At 45.0% G+C, this 13,921-nt stretch overlaps 1 protein-coding gene across 10 annotated transcripts in view; it reads left to right on the top strand.

The window, feature by feature from the left end:
* TMEM63C (transmembrane protein 63C) overlaps positions 1–13,921 on the top strand; it is a 72,794-nt gene that overhangs the window by 37,131 nt on the left and 21,742 nt on the right. For 6 of the 10 annotated variants that reach the window (XM_083501746.1, XM_083501744.1, XM_083501739.1 and 3 more), the window contains 7 exons: positions 5,564–5,643; positions 9,530–9,617; positions 10,664–10,701; positions 11,036–11,178; positions 11,451–11,502; positions 12,663–12,771; positions 13,525–13,598. In XM_083501746.1, coding sequence (XP_083357872.1) covers positions 5,564–5,643; positions 9,530–9,617; positions 10,664–10,701; positions 11,036–11,178; positions 11,451–11,502; positions 12,663–12,771; positions 13,525–13,598 — 584 coding nt within the window. Of the gene's footprint in view, positions 1–5,563; positions 5,644–7,052; positions 7,086–9,529; positions 9,618–10,663; positions 10,702–11,035; positions 11,179–11,450; positions 11,503–12,662; positions 12,772–13,524; positions 13,599–13,921 lie in introns of all 10 variants that reach the window. The other 4 variants (XM_083501738.1, XM_083501742.1, XM_083501740.1 and 1 more) reach the window with 1 other exon arrangement.

The following is a 13,921-nucleotide window of genomic DNA, read 5'->3' as shown; positions in this document are numbered from 1 at the left end:
TGTCTGTTTGAGGTATCTCAGAACTTGTTTTACCCCTTTCCAGGCATTTAGTGTGGGTTTTGAGACCAATCTACTTAATATGCCTACTGCATAGCTAATATCAGGTCTGGACCACTGTGCTAGATACAATAAACTTCCAATTACAGAGTGATATACATCAGGATGTTCAAATTCAGGACTCTCATCTATATGAAGTGTTTTTATGAAACCTGGATCCATAGGCACCGCTGCCCCTTTGCAATCCTGTATCCTGTATGTAGTCAGTAGTTGTTTAACTTTGTTCTGCTGACTAATTAGGCAGCTGCCATCTTGGGCCCAGCACACTTCCAACCCTAGATATGTCCTAACCGGGCCTGAGTCTTTTGTACACCCACCTGCAGCCTACAATCTTTGCCCCCTCAGGCGCTGCTACTGGTGTAAAGACCTTGTGCTCATTCAGAGAGGACATCTCTTCCTCCATTGCCTGTTTCCAACGCTCTGCCTCCTCTTTTGGTAACTTTAACACCTCCTGAAAACTCTTGGGCTCTGCAATTACACTAAACACATTTGCAGTATCTGGAGAAAAACGCACCGGAGGCACTCCTTTGTTTTGTCTTTTAGATCTTCTGGGAGAAAGTTTTTCTTCTGACCCACTTTCCTCCTCAGAACTACGACCTCTCTTTTGTTGCTTAGCAACTGGTCTTCCACTTTCTTGAGAGCTCTTGTCTGAACTTTCCTCCCCCTCAGACTCTGACTCTCTGTGTCTACCTTCAGAGTCATGAAGCTCCTGGGAAGGTTCAAACCAAACCTCAGTATTGGCATGTAGTCTCTCCCAGCCACTATGTTCACAAAAACTGGCATTCCTGGAGATCACAATGCCATTTGTCCCTTCAGCAAAGCGGAAACCTTTTCCCAGCTCCTGGTAACCCACAAACACTAACTGTTTGGTCTTAGGATCTCCCTTCTTCCTCATTTGTTTTGGAATTAATACCCAGGCTTTTGATCCAAACACATGCAAATGGTCAATTTTAGGTTTTTTCTGAAACAATTTAAAGTACGGGGTTGTACCTATTGTTTGGTGAAAGAGCCTATTTTGGAGATAACACGCGGTGAGCATGCTCTTCCCCCCAATAAGACATGGGCAAATCAGCATCATCAAGCATGGCAAACATCATATCTTGTAAAGATCTGTTTTTTCGCTCTGCAACGCCATTCTCCTCTGGGGAAAAAACGTTCGTTTTTCTATGCCCAATGCCACGCTTTTGTAACCAATCTCTAAAGGCATTTGACATAAATTCGCCACCTCTGTCCGTCTGAATCCTTTTGAGTTTAATGGACAGAAATCTTTCCACAGATGCCACCCAGCCTTTAAATTTAGTGAACACGTCACCCTTATTTTTCATGGGAAAAACCCAGGAGTAACGCGTGGCGTCATCCACAATTGTTAGTGAAAAGCGCGATCCACCCCTGCTTACAGCAAATGGACCAATTACGTCCATGTGAACCAGCTGTAGCGGTGACTCACTAACTCTGTCACTTCTGGGGTAAGAGACTCTGTGGGTTTTAACCTTTTTACAAACATTACAATCAAGGTACTTGTTACAACTCTTTAAATTACCCCCATCAGCCAATTCAGACATTTTTAGTACACTTTTCCAGCAAGCATGCCCCATTTTCCTATGCAATAAGTGCACACAGTTGTCATGTATAGCTTTGTTATTCACTGCAGGCTGAGATTTACTGACTACTGCTGCAACTTGAGATCCTGCTTTAAGCCAAAACAAGCCTCCCTCTGACTTAGCAGTGCCTAAAATCTCTCCAGCCTTCTTAATAATGCAACTGTCTCCTTCAAAATACACTTTAAACCCAGCTTTTAGCAAACAATCTACAGACATCAGATTGCTCCTTAATGAAGGCACACAAAGTACATTTTGCAGGCATTCACGAAGACAAGGAACAAAAACTGCACCCCCCGAAATCACTTCAGAAGTACTTCCGTCTGCTAGAGCCACCTGGCTGCGCTGTGCTGAGTTCTTGGAAACAAACAATTCATCTGAATTCACGATGTGGCGAGACGCTCCCGAATCGACCACCCAGACCGCTTGTTTCTCATCAGCAATCTTGACCTTGGCGGTCACCAGCTGAGCCGACTGTTTTTGTTTGAAGAATTTCTTTTTACGCTGCTGCTGCTGCTGCTGCTGCTGATCTCGTCTCTGCTCCTGCACCGGCAACTGAGACTTGACCAACTCCGGACATTGTCGTTTTAGATGCGCTGAAGACCCACATCGGAAACAACGCCTAACAGCAAACGCTGACTCCTCACCGGTACGTTGCTTTTGCTCCACCTCTGGCACGGCATGAGAACTCCTTCCAAACCGCCCACCTGTAGAAGTCTCTGCAGTCAACGACCTTTCTTGCCTCTTCTGCCATTCTTCAATCAAACGCCCAGTAACGTAACTGACTGATAAATCATGCTCCTGCATGCCTTCTAGAGACAAAACTAAATTATCCCAGCTTTCCGGGAGAGAACTCAAAATAATAGCCACCTTCTCCTGCTGGTCTAACGCACAGTCTCTTTCCTGTAGCGCAGCAAACTTTAACTGTAAACTGTGTAGGTGTTCCTGCATTGTAACCCCAGGCTGTAACATTGCCTTGTACAATGCCTTGCGAATGAACAGCTTGGAAACCGCTGTCTCACGCACATGGAGTTCTTTAAGTGCTTGCCACACACCTCTAGCTGTCTTGATTCCCCTCACATACGGCAACTGGGAATCTTCCAGCCCCAAGACAATTGTGGCCCTTGCTCTTTGGTCTTTATCGAGGTCTTCATCATCAGGCTTCGTAGGAAACTTACTCACCACTTGCCAGAGACGATCCCTCTGCAGCACTGCCTGCATGCGTTCCGACCACAGCAAGTAATTGGAGTCATTCAGACGCTCAAAAGCCATCTGAACTGGTTGTGAGGCCATCTTGAGAGCGATGTCCCTGGAACCCGGAACCAGCTACTCACGACCACCGAGAGAGAAAACAGGAACCACAGCACCCAGCACTCACACGCTGCAGCTGTTGTCCTTGTATCCGCTGCGTCACCAGCTCACCACGGTCAGGAACCAGCCAGAGAACAACAACAACTTCTGGAACTACTGGAACCGACGCCGTTGATGCTGACACCACCGCAACTCAGGCTGGCAGCACAATGCCCATAACCTCATGGAACTTTGAAGTGTCAGGCATAGCCCTACTGGCTTTAGCCCAAACGTAGCAGAGTTTTCCTGCACAGCGAAGAAGCTAGTTGCGGCGGTAATGACTAGTCAGCTAGACTCAGAATAACTATTTACAGGATTTATTAAAAGGAAAAATAAAACCAGCAGAGTTTCTGCATACAAATAAAAGCAAAATAAATCCTCTCTTTCTCTCTCTCAAAACCATACACAGCACTTCTAACTCCTAACACACCTCACACCAAACTGTGCTAGCAATCCCTAGATAACAGAGTTGAGTGCTGCTCGTTAACCAATCAGAGTGAGTAGTTTCTAGGTCAAGCAGACCTGGGCTTTCTGCCAAGAGTAAATTGACACCAGCTTGAGTTAATTGGTGAAGCTAGAATCTGCAAGTTTCCCACGAGAACCAATTAACAGAAACTGAACAAGTTTGTCATGTTATCAGTGCTGCTATATGTAGAATAACACTTGATGACACTGCTGTACACAGTTCATGTTACTCTGCTTCTAAAGAAGGTTGCTTCTTCCTGATAAAGCCTAGGGTGGAGCTTCATGTTACAACATAAAACAGAACCCCCAGCCCCGAGTTAGCCTTATACCACTAACGTTGTGTGGTGGTGGGAGACTTGCTGGGGGAACTGCAAGTTGGGTAGGAAATGTTTAGTCCCTCCTCCATATTTTTTGCCTTTTCCAAGTCCAGGAGTCAACTTAAAAGGGAAATTTGTCTTGAGTGTTTGTGTGCTTTGCAAGGGAAGACCAGCAGGCATGATAAAGGTTAAACACTCCTTCTTCCTTCCTGGCCATTCATTCTCCCATCTCACTTTCACAGTATCTCAGCAAATGCAGATTTGGGCATGAATTTTTGTTTAGCTAACATCTTGTGCTGCCCTTTAACAAAATACCAAAATTTGTGAAAGCAGAAGTGTTCAGCAAGACAAAAGGGGGGGGGACCACCCCCTCCCACCACAGAAACATGGACCTAATATGTGTGGAATATAGCACTTGTGGAACGCTTAACTCGCCATTGGAGGTGATAAGAGGAATCACAAAGAAAGATGGGTTTGACTCTGTAGGGTCTCGATTTATATCGTTGATTAAAAATAGTACAGTAGCCTCCCCTCAGTCTCAGTCATAGCAGCGACTATTGAGAAATTATCTTAACATTTAAGACTGAAGTATACCCTGTGGATGTGAGCTGAATTTGTAATGGAAAAGATTTTCCAAGTTTGTTTTGATGCCATGCGGATGACTGCATACAAGGTTTATTATTATTATTAATTGAATTTCTTGGTTGCTTTATCTTGCGACAGCCCAAAGCGACTTACAACCAAACAAACAAAAAATCTGCACATAGATACATTAAAAACAAGAGGAAAAAGAAATATCTTTTTCCTCTTGTTTTTTAACATCTCACCCTTTTCTAAAAGGCCACATATACAGTGGTACCTTGGGTTAAGAACTTAATTCTTTCTGAAGGTCTGTTCTTAACCTGAAACTGTTCTTAACCTGAAGCACTACTTTAGCTAATGGGGCCTCCCGCTGCTGCGCGATTTCTGTTCTCACCCTGAAGCAAAGTTCTTAACCCAAGGTAATATTTCTGGGTTAGCAGAGTCTGTAACCTGAAGCGTATGTATCCTGAAGCATATGTAACCTGAGGCACCACTGTAGTTAAACACCAAAGGCCTGGTTTTGCCTGGTGCCTAAAGATACGTAATGAAGGAACCAGATGAGCCTCCCTGGGGGCGAGCCACCAAGACCTGTTCTTGTGTTGTCACATTCTGGACCTTTCATAGAGCAGGCACACGAAGAAGCGTTGCTGGGTCTGGGTTGGTTCATATGAGGAGAGGCTGTCCCTGAAGTACAGTGGTGCCTCGCAAGACGAAAAGAATCCGTTCTGTGATTCTCTTCGTCTAGCGGTTTTTTCGTCTTGCGAAGCAAGCCTATTGACGGATTAGCAGGTTAGCGCTATTAGCGTCTTTTAGCGGCTTATCTGCTGATCGGATCAGCTGATAAGCGGCTTAGCGGCTTAGAAAAAGGGGGGGAGGGGAAAAAACCAGCAGGAACTCGCAAGACATTGTCGTCTTGCGAAGCAAGCCCATAGGAGATTCGTTTTGCGAAGCACCTCCAAAACGGAAAACTCTTTCGTCTAGTGAGTTTTCCGTCTTGCGAGGCATTCGTCTTGCGGGGCACCACTGTATTGTAATCCTGAACCATTTAAGGCTTTATAGGTTAAAAAAGAAAACCAGGCTTCTGTCACGATGTGAGGCCATAGATAAAGGGGAAGGACACGTCTTAAGGGTGGGCTCCTCTCAGTCCCATGAAGAGGGTCCCCTAAGCTGTTGCTTTTCTGTCTCCTACTCCAGTTCCTCCTCCTGGTCTTCTCCTGCCTTCGGAAAGCAGCTTGGGACTATGGGCGCCTGGCCTTGCTTATGGACAATGACAGGTAAGAATGCAGCTTTCCTAAAAGGATGGAGAAGGTGAGGGCCTGAGAGAATAATAGGAGAGCAGTTTTCTGTTACCCAAAATAAGAGCCCCATGTAATGCTGACTGGTGCTGCTGGGATGGCAACAAGGGCAGCGGCCAGCAGCAGCCCCAAGATGGGATCCCAGTGGGCAAAGATGTCCTAGAATCTGCATGGCTGAGGAAGTGTAAGAATGATTGAAGGGGTCCCTCCGGTGCCTGCTGTACAACATGCATGGAACCCTGATCAAGTCAGCTTCCTTACCAAGGAAACAAAGTTTTCTAGTGCACATGAGCATGTGTTCACTGCTCTGACGGCAGAAACTTCAGAATGCAGCACAGCAGGAGGAATTCAGCAACACACTATTTTGATATTTTGAAATGTTTGTCTGGCAAACATTTCTGCTTGCCAGACAGAATGGCCTCCCCTTCCCTCTCCCCGCTCACTGTTTGGGGGGAGTGTGGTTCTGCCAACCCTCCAGCGTGGATTTGGGGGAGGTGTGGGGAGAGGAGAGGGGAGAAAGCCCTGTTGCACTAGCAGAAACCCTTGTGCTGGCTTCTACCTGTGCACCAGGTTTGTTGAATCCAGCCAATTGAGATGATAGATAGATAGATAGATAGATAGATAGATAGATATAGATGATAGATACCGCATTTTTCGCTCCATAATACGCACCTGACCATAAGACGCACCTAGTTTTTAGAGGGGGGATGCAAGGGGAAAAAAATTCTTTAAAGGGAGCGCTGAACAGAGCCTGTATCCATCCCAGGCTCTGCTCAGTGCTCCCATTCACGAGCCGCGAGGAGCGTGTGTGCGGCGCTTGCAGGCTTCTCCCCGACGGGCTGCCCTTCTCCCTCCTCGGGGAAAAGCCCCCAAGAGCTGCACACACACTCGGCTCAGCTTGGCTCGGCTTTTGGGGGCTTTTCCAGGAGGTGGGGGAAGGGACAGAGGGACTAAGCCAGAAGCTAGAACAGCAAGAGGGAGCGCTGCGCAGCGATCCCTCTCACTGTTCTGGCTTCTGGTATAGCCACATAGCCTGCATTCGCTCCATAAGATGCACACACATTTCCCCTTACTTTTTAGGAGGGAAAAAGTACGTCTTGTAGAGCGAAAAATACAGTAGATAGATATAGTATTTTTGTTATCTGTATTTTCTTGTGTTAAGTGCAGTGACATTTTATGTTTGTTGAGCAGAATAAACAAAAGGATGTTCTAGCTACCTCCATTGTGTTTTAGAACTCTTGCCTATCGCCTTTGATAACGTTGCTTGAAGCAGTTTAGAAGAACTGTGTGAATCCGAAGTAGTAGCGGTTGTTGTTGTTTATTATTATTGGATCTAATTATTGTTATGACTTCTCTCCTACCACCCCTCCCTCTTTTTTTTAAATCAGCCGTTTTCCTCCAAGCACATGGAACTCCTATGAGTAATGATATGATGGTGACAATGGGACTGAAACATTGGGAAGATAGGAATTCTTGTGAAAGAAAGGAATCCCCACTTCTTTTAAAGGAGAGCTTGGTCCAGCCCCCACAAGGGGCAGACGACTTTCCCAAAATTACCTCACTTTCTCACCTGAATTTCTCACAGTGAAAAGGAACAATGTTGGGTTTCCCTGACTGTACTTGGGGCTCCCTATCCTTGAGGGAACCTTTTAAAAAATCCATTGGAGGCAGTGGGGATCTTATTTTTCTTGTACAAATGACCTGAACCTATACAGGTGAAAGATAATTCCAATAAATGTGTTAACAGGTTTCAGATCAGATGAGTTTGCCCTTCCTTCATTGAGCTGGATTAGGACTTATTCCTACTCAGAGTAAACCCATTGACTTCAATGGACTTAAATTTTATGTTCCAGTGAGCTTTGAGTAGGACTAAGCCTCACTCCAACCTAGTGGGGTTTTTTAAAAAAATAGAAAATTGAAATGGACCCACCTAATCTTCACCTTATAGTAGCTTTCCTTTCCTTCACAAGACATTCCCTGTAGGGATTATACTCAAATGGCATGGAATAGCTTCTCATCACGCTCTTCTAGAAAGTTCTCCTGATCCTTACTCTCTGGGATGTTGGCTATCTGGTGATGGTGGGATTGTTTGGTTATGGTTTTGTTCCCAATCAGGAGCTGAAAAAAATTACTTCTGGTCCATTTACACATGTGGGGCACAGGAAACAGTCAAAGTCAACATCTGACACTTTCAAATTTGTTTTTTACAATATCACACTAACGTTGTGGTTCCTGATTTTAGTTGATTTCAAGTGCTATACTCCATTCTAAAATGACACACTTCCATTGTATACAGTGGGCACCCCTTATTTCAGACACCACAGCTCTGAAATAATCATTGTTGAAATTCTGATCCAGGATTCCTGTTCTAATGTCACTTGAGATTATTTCTGCTGCATCTTCATCTAAAGGGTCTGTCACTTTCCACTGGTAGTTTGATTTGGCTCTTGGTGTCATTTATCCCTTCTCTTTATAGTGCTCCTTTCCTAGATAGTAATAGCAAAGAAGCTGAGGTAAGTTTTTATTCAAATCAGATTTCCCCCCATGAACTTTGGATCTCCAACCGCAGTCCTGGGAAAGAGTGGCTGTTGATATGGATCCCGGCCTACTTGCAAAGTGCACATTGGAAGTGGGTGGGAGTCAAAATTCACAGTCTTAAAGAACCCCCACCATTCTGGTTTGCCAGGAAAATCACTGAGCAGAGCTCAGTGCCGTGCTGGTTATATGTGTTCATTTAGAGTGCTCAGTAGGTTGACCAGCAGCAGCAGCAGGAGGAAGCAAAGTCCTGCTATATCCCCCACAAACGTCTGCCCTTGCCCAATTTCCTTTTCACAGAGAATTTTCTTTCCTCATCCCAGTACTGGAAACATTGGCTCTGTGCTGGATTAGTGAGGTCGTATCTGTGATGATGTAACAGATTCAATGATGTCACTTTCCTGGAGCAGAGGCAGGAACTGTGCAGCCATCCATAACCACTATAACCTCTAATAGTGAAAAAGAAATGGAGGAAAATGCTTGGTCTCCCTTTGGTAGCAGAATCCAGGCTGAATTCAGGTGATGGAGAATTGAAGGGCATAGAACATCTGCTTTGCACCAAGAGGGTCTCCGATAGCCCTGAGCTTCTAGCTGCTCAAAAAGGGCCTGGTACATTGGCGTGATAAATATTGTCAAATATTTATCAATTATTGTCAAAAGGATCAAGTTGGTGGTCTGACAGCTAAAGAAGTCCATGGCTTTTGCAGAATCCCAAACTCATACAAACACATTTTTTCTGTTCCACCTACACGGACCTCTCCCTTGCCCCACACTCTTTGAACTTAGGAGTCTCTTTTGGTAGGAGCAAGCAGGGTTGGGGCAATGGAACACGTTCTAATAGTTTAATTGACTGATTCCATGCAGTCAGGAGTATGTGGCATATGTGGATATGTACAGCCACAATGCATTTCATTTAAGATGTTGCTGCTATTGGTTGCCAGGGAGCCTCCTTCCCCTTCAAGTCAGTACACAACAATACTTGTAAAACTGAAACTGCTTCATTCATTGGAGAAGAGGGGACACTTGATCCCTACTGGCTTTCTGGAGCTTTAACATAATCATGGAGTGTTGTTGGTGCAGCTTAAAAATGCCCACCCCCTTTGTCTTCCTCTCTCACCCTTCCTCTTGCGGTCCTCTCTGCTTTCCTGGGTTGTGGGGTGAAGACACTTAAAAGTTGGTCTGAATTGGATAATGTTTTTCTTTCTCCTCTTTTCTTTTTCTTCTTCCCCAACTCTCATTCATACTGACCTCCTCTCTTCTCCTTTGCTCCCTCTGTGCTTCTCCCAACCACATGCTCTTTCTTTCTGCCTCTCTTGCTGGATACATGAAGCCTCACATCGCTCTTCTATGGGGAGCAAAGTGAAAAGGAGAAATCCCCATCAGAGACCAGCCCACTGGACGCTGACAACAAAGATGTGGTAAGCTTAAGTGGGGAAAGTAGGATGGAGCCTCATTCTGCTGAAAGGAGCTTCTGTCACTGTATGTAAATTGGGTCAACCAGACATTCAAGAAAGGGTGGGGGGAGTAGAGATGACTAATGTTTTCAGAGTGAATAGTGCTCTTCTGGAAACCCGCCAATTACGCTATGATATTATTCATCATAAGGCAGACAAATAGGAGGTGATGCTTGGTAGCCTAATGATCTTCATGAATTGCTTTCACTGTTTCTAATCCTGCCATTTTCTGAAAAAACTGTTCATCTGATTATATTGTTCTTATCTGGAACGTAACAGTGAAACATTGGCTCCTAGTACGTTTTCGAGCACAATTCAAAGTGCTGCTGCTGACCTTTAAAGCCCTAAACAGCCTCGGTCCTGTATACCTGAAGGAGCGTCTCCACCCCCATCGTTCTGCCCGGACACTGAGGTCCAGCTCTGAGGGCCTTCTGGTGATTCCCTCACTGTGAGAAGTGAGGTTACAGGGAACCAGGCAGAGGGTCTTCTCGGTAGTGGCCCCGCCCTGTGGAATGCCCTGCCACCAGATGTCAATGAAATAAACCATCTGACTTTTAGAAGACATCTGAAGGCAGCCCTGTTTAGGGAAGCTTTAATGTTTGATGTTTGATCGTGTTTTTAATATTCTGTTGAGAGCCGCCCAGAGTGACTGGGGAAACCCAGCCAGATGGGTGGGGTATAAATAACAAATAATACTAATTATTATTTATTTATTAAGAGCCAAGCTGTGTCAGACAAATGGTCCATCTCTCCAAGTCTTTGACAGTGACTAGTACTGTATTGGGTTTTTCTGTGAAAATGCACAGGGAAAGCAAAGGGCACTTACTTGTGTGTTCTTTCTCTTAATGTTTATCTAGGATCATGCTCAGTTACATTGATCTGCACCATATAATTCCAACACAGTTGCGAATGCAGACATAGCCCTAATTTTTGGAGATTGGTAGGAACATCAATAGATCAGCGGTTCTTGCCTAATTGATATCTTTCTGTTTCTCCAACTTCCATTCTAGGGATTCTGTTCCTGGCTCCTGTCAGTCTACCAGATGAAGTGAGTACATGCTACTTTTGGGTGATGACTATTACATGTCTTATTCCAACTTTTTATGTAATTAAATCCTAACACCGTTGCCGTTTTCCATCAGCCATTTTACTCCGCTAGATGTGCGGACACGAATCCCTATCAAACATGGTTGTAAAGCCACTGCTTAGTCGTCCATTTTGCATTGGACCTGAGAATGTGATTATCTCTGTTGTTTTGATGTTTTCTTTCTCTCAAGAAAGGAAAGGAGAGGAAACAGATGGGATTTTGTGGCTCTGTGCTGACATGCCTTCATCTCTCTCTCTCTCTCTCTCTCTCTCTCTCTCTCTCTCTCTCTCTCAAGGGATGAGGAAATCCAAAGCAAGTGTGGAATCGATGCCACCACCTACCTCTCCTTCCAGCGGCATGTCTTGGTGCTGCTTCTGATCATCTGCGTGCTCTCAGTGGCTGTGGTCCTCCCTGTCAACTTCTCTGGGGATCTCTTGGGTACGTAGACTGCGCCAAGGCAGGGCACAGAAACCCCTCCAGTTGCTCTCCCACAATGTAATTAGTGGTGTGTGGCGACAGAGCTGCATTTGGACCCCAGGCCTGAGGGACCCTTGTCACCATCCTTGTACTAAGAGCCCCCAAATGCTGCTGTTTGCATAATGTTGGAGGCATGGCTGTGGAAATGAGGGGATTTCTTTAAAGGCACCTCTTGTGACAGTGCCCTCTGGTGTCTGTGACAACTCATATCTCTCTCTCTCTCCCTCACTCAGGGAAGCATCCAGCTAATTTTGGCCGAACCACAATTGCGAATGTCCCCAAAGAGTACGTGATTTCTTTTCCTCAGAGTTCTGTTGTTTTTGCTGCTTGTAGTGATGACCGTTGGGAACAAATGAGGACCATTTACAAACCAAGAGTCCTTCATCAGCATGTCCTGGATCCATTTTTCTTGACATTATAATCCCTGTGTGTGTGTGTATGTATGTGGTAAGGTGGCCGCAGTGGTCTAAACCACTGAGCCTTTGGGGCTTGCCGATTGTAAGGTCGGCAGTTCGAATCCACGCAACAGGGTGAGCTCCCATTGCTCTGTCCCAGCATCTGCCAACCTAGCAGTTCAAAAGCATATCGGTGCAAGTAGATAAATAGGTACTGCTGTGGCAGGAAGGTAAACAGTGTTTCCATGCGTTCTGGCACTCATCACAGTGTTCCGTTGCACCAGAAGCGGTTTAGTCATGCTGGCCACATGACCCGGAAAGTTGTCTGTGGACAAACGCCGGCTCTCTCGGCCTGAAAGCGGAGTTGAGCGCCACACCCCATAATTGAATTTGACTGGACTTAACCGTCCAGGGGTCATTTACCTTTACCTTATGCATGTGTACCCATGTATGTACCTGGTCTGTGCAGTTGGTATGAGCAATAAGTTTTTGGTGGAAGCCACAAACAGGAAATGTTTTTATCCTCCACAGCAAAGCAAATATGGGGGGCAGGGGGAGAAGGGAATAATAATCAAATCTGCCAGGGTTGGTCACTGGCTGCAAGAATTCTTTTGAACATTGCTACAACCTCATGGCAACAAATTCAGGGTCACTGTTTTTACGCACTGCGCCGTTTTCTACCTTCTCGTCTACTGCTGGTCTTTGACCTTTTCCCCATATTTCCATCCCCAACATGCATTACTCTGTGATGATCTCAATGCGCAGAGAAAAAAGATCCAGGAACTAAGGTTCTACTTGGTTCCTTCATTTACAACTATTGGGAAGCTTTTTGTGTGTGTAAAAATGCAGGGGTAATTTGGGGTGCTTCTGGGCTAGCCCTCTCTCCATGAAACTGTGATATTGTTATGTGAGGGTGGAAGTTGTTGCCTACATCCCATAATGAGGGATTCTAGGTGTTCCTCAGGAAACAGTTGCGGCTTCCTTATCTTCTGGCCAAGATCCCTTGTGTTTCCTGTTTGGAAAAAATGTATTTCCTTTTGTCTCCTGTAGTGACCGTCTCCTGTGGCTGCACAGCATCTTTGCCCTCCTCTATTTCATCATCACTGTGCTCTGCATGGCTCATCACTCCATCCAACTTGAATACAAAGAGAATGAGAAGGTAAGAAATTCAGTAGCCCCATTCATGCCTTCCCCTTCTGCCCTTTCAGAGAAACTCTGGGCAATGAGGTGTTTTCATTGTCCTTTACTAAGGGAGATCCTTGGGTCCAAAGCTGGTTTCAAGAAGTTCACACTGGTATGGTTAGAATGCTCTGGAAGGAGGCCCAAGCCAGCTGTAAACTAATTTACTAGGTGGCCTTTCGCAAATTGCTCAGAAAACCAATGAGGCAAGCGTCTTATGTAGGAAAGACTCCTGTATAAACAATATTTTTAAAATCTTTATTAATGTTATGAACTAGCTGCAGGTGGGAAAGTTAATTTAATTCAAAAGTTTTTAAAAGAGAGAATGGATCCCAGTATGTTTCAGTCAGGTAACCATCCACTGTTGGAGAATTTTGGAGTCTGGTGTCTGTGTCCTAAATGAGAGCTGTGGACCAAAAATGAGAACTCCGTCTTGGGTTCCTTTTATTTTAATTTTCATGCCATCCCATAACAAAATTATTTGGGTGGCCTACAATAAGTATTAAAAAAACACACACAAAAGAAAGAAACCCATAAAATAAAGCAGCATAAATATGTGTTTAACAGCTTACCACTTTGCATAGTGTCTTAATGCCTTGGCAAAATTTCAGAATTAAGCTTTATCTGTACAGAATTCTGGATACCCTGCTTATTTGCAGGAGGGGGTAGTCTGGACCTGTTGCTCTCGGGTGTCTCCTTTTTTCAGGGACTTTCTCCCTTTCTTCTCCCTAAGGTGGCCCGGACCCTGATGGTTACCAGGATTCCCAAAGATATTATGGATCCCTCCCTTGTCATCAAACATTTCCAGTAAGTGCAACTATAAGTTGATACCCATGCCTCTAAACACATCCCTCCCTCTTCCCCTTTCTTCTCTAGCTAGTAATAGTCACTCACTGAAGGTGGATGGGAGACTGCCTGGGTACCACTTGTACAACATCTTGGGTCCCAAGATGGGTGAAATATGGGATATAAATATACAAAAATAAAATAAATACATTCATAAGGTTAATGTCCCATTTTTAACCAATCGCTGCTACAACAGCTTTCTAAAGAGGTATTCTGTGTTTCATGGCACCAGCCCAGTCTCTGTTCCCTTGTGACGCCAGGGATGGGATAGGCAGGACTGATCA

This window comes from Podarcis liolepis (assembly GCF_965112155.1).
Source record: "Podarcis liolepis genome assembly, chromosome: 1".
NCBI lineage: Eukaryota > Metazoa > Chordata > Lepidosauria > Squamata > Lacertidae > Podarcis > Podarcis liolepis.
This window is presented reverse-complemented; position numbering and strand designations above follow the sequence as displayed.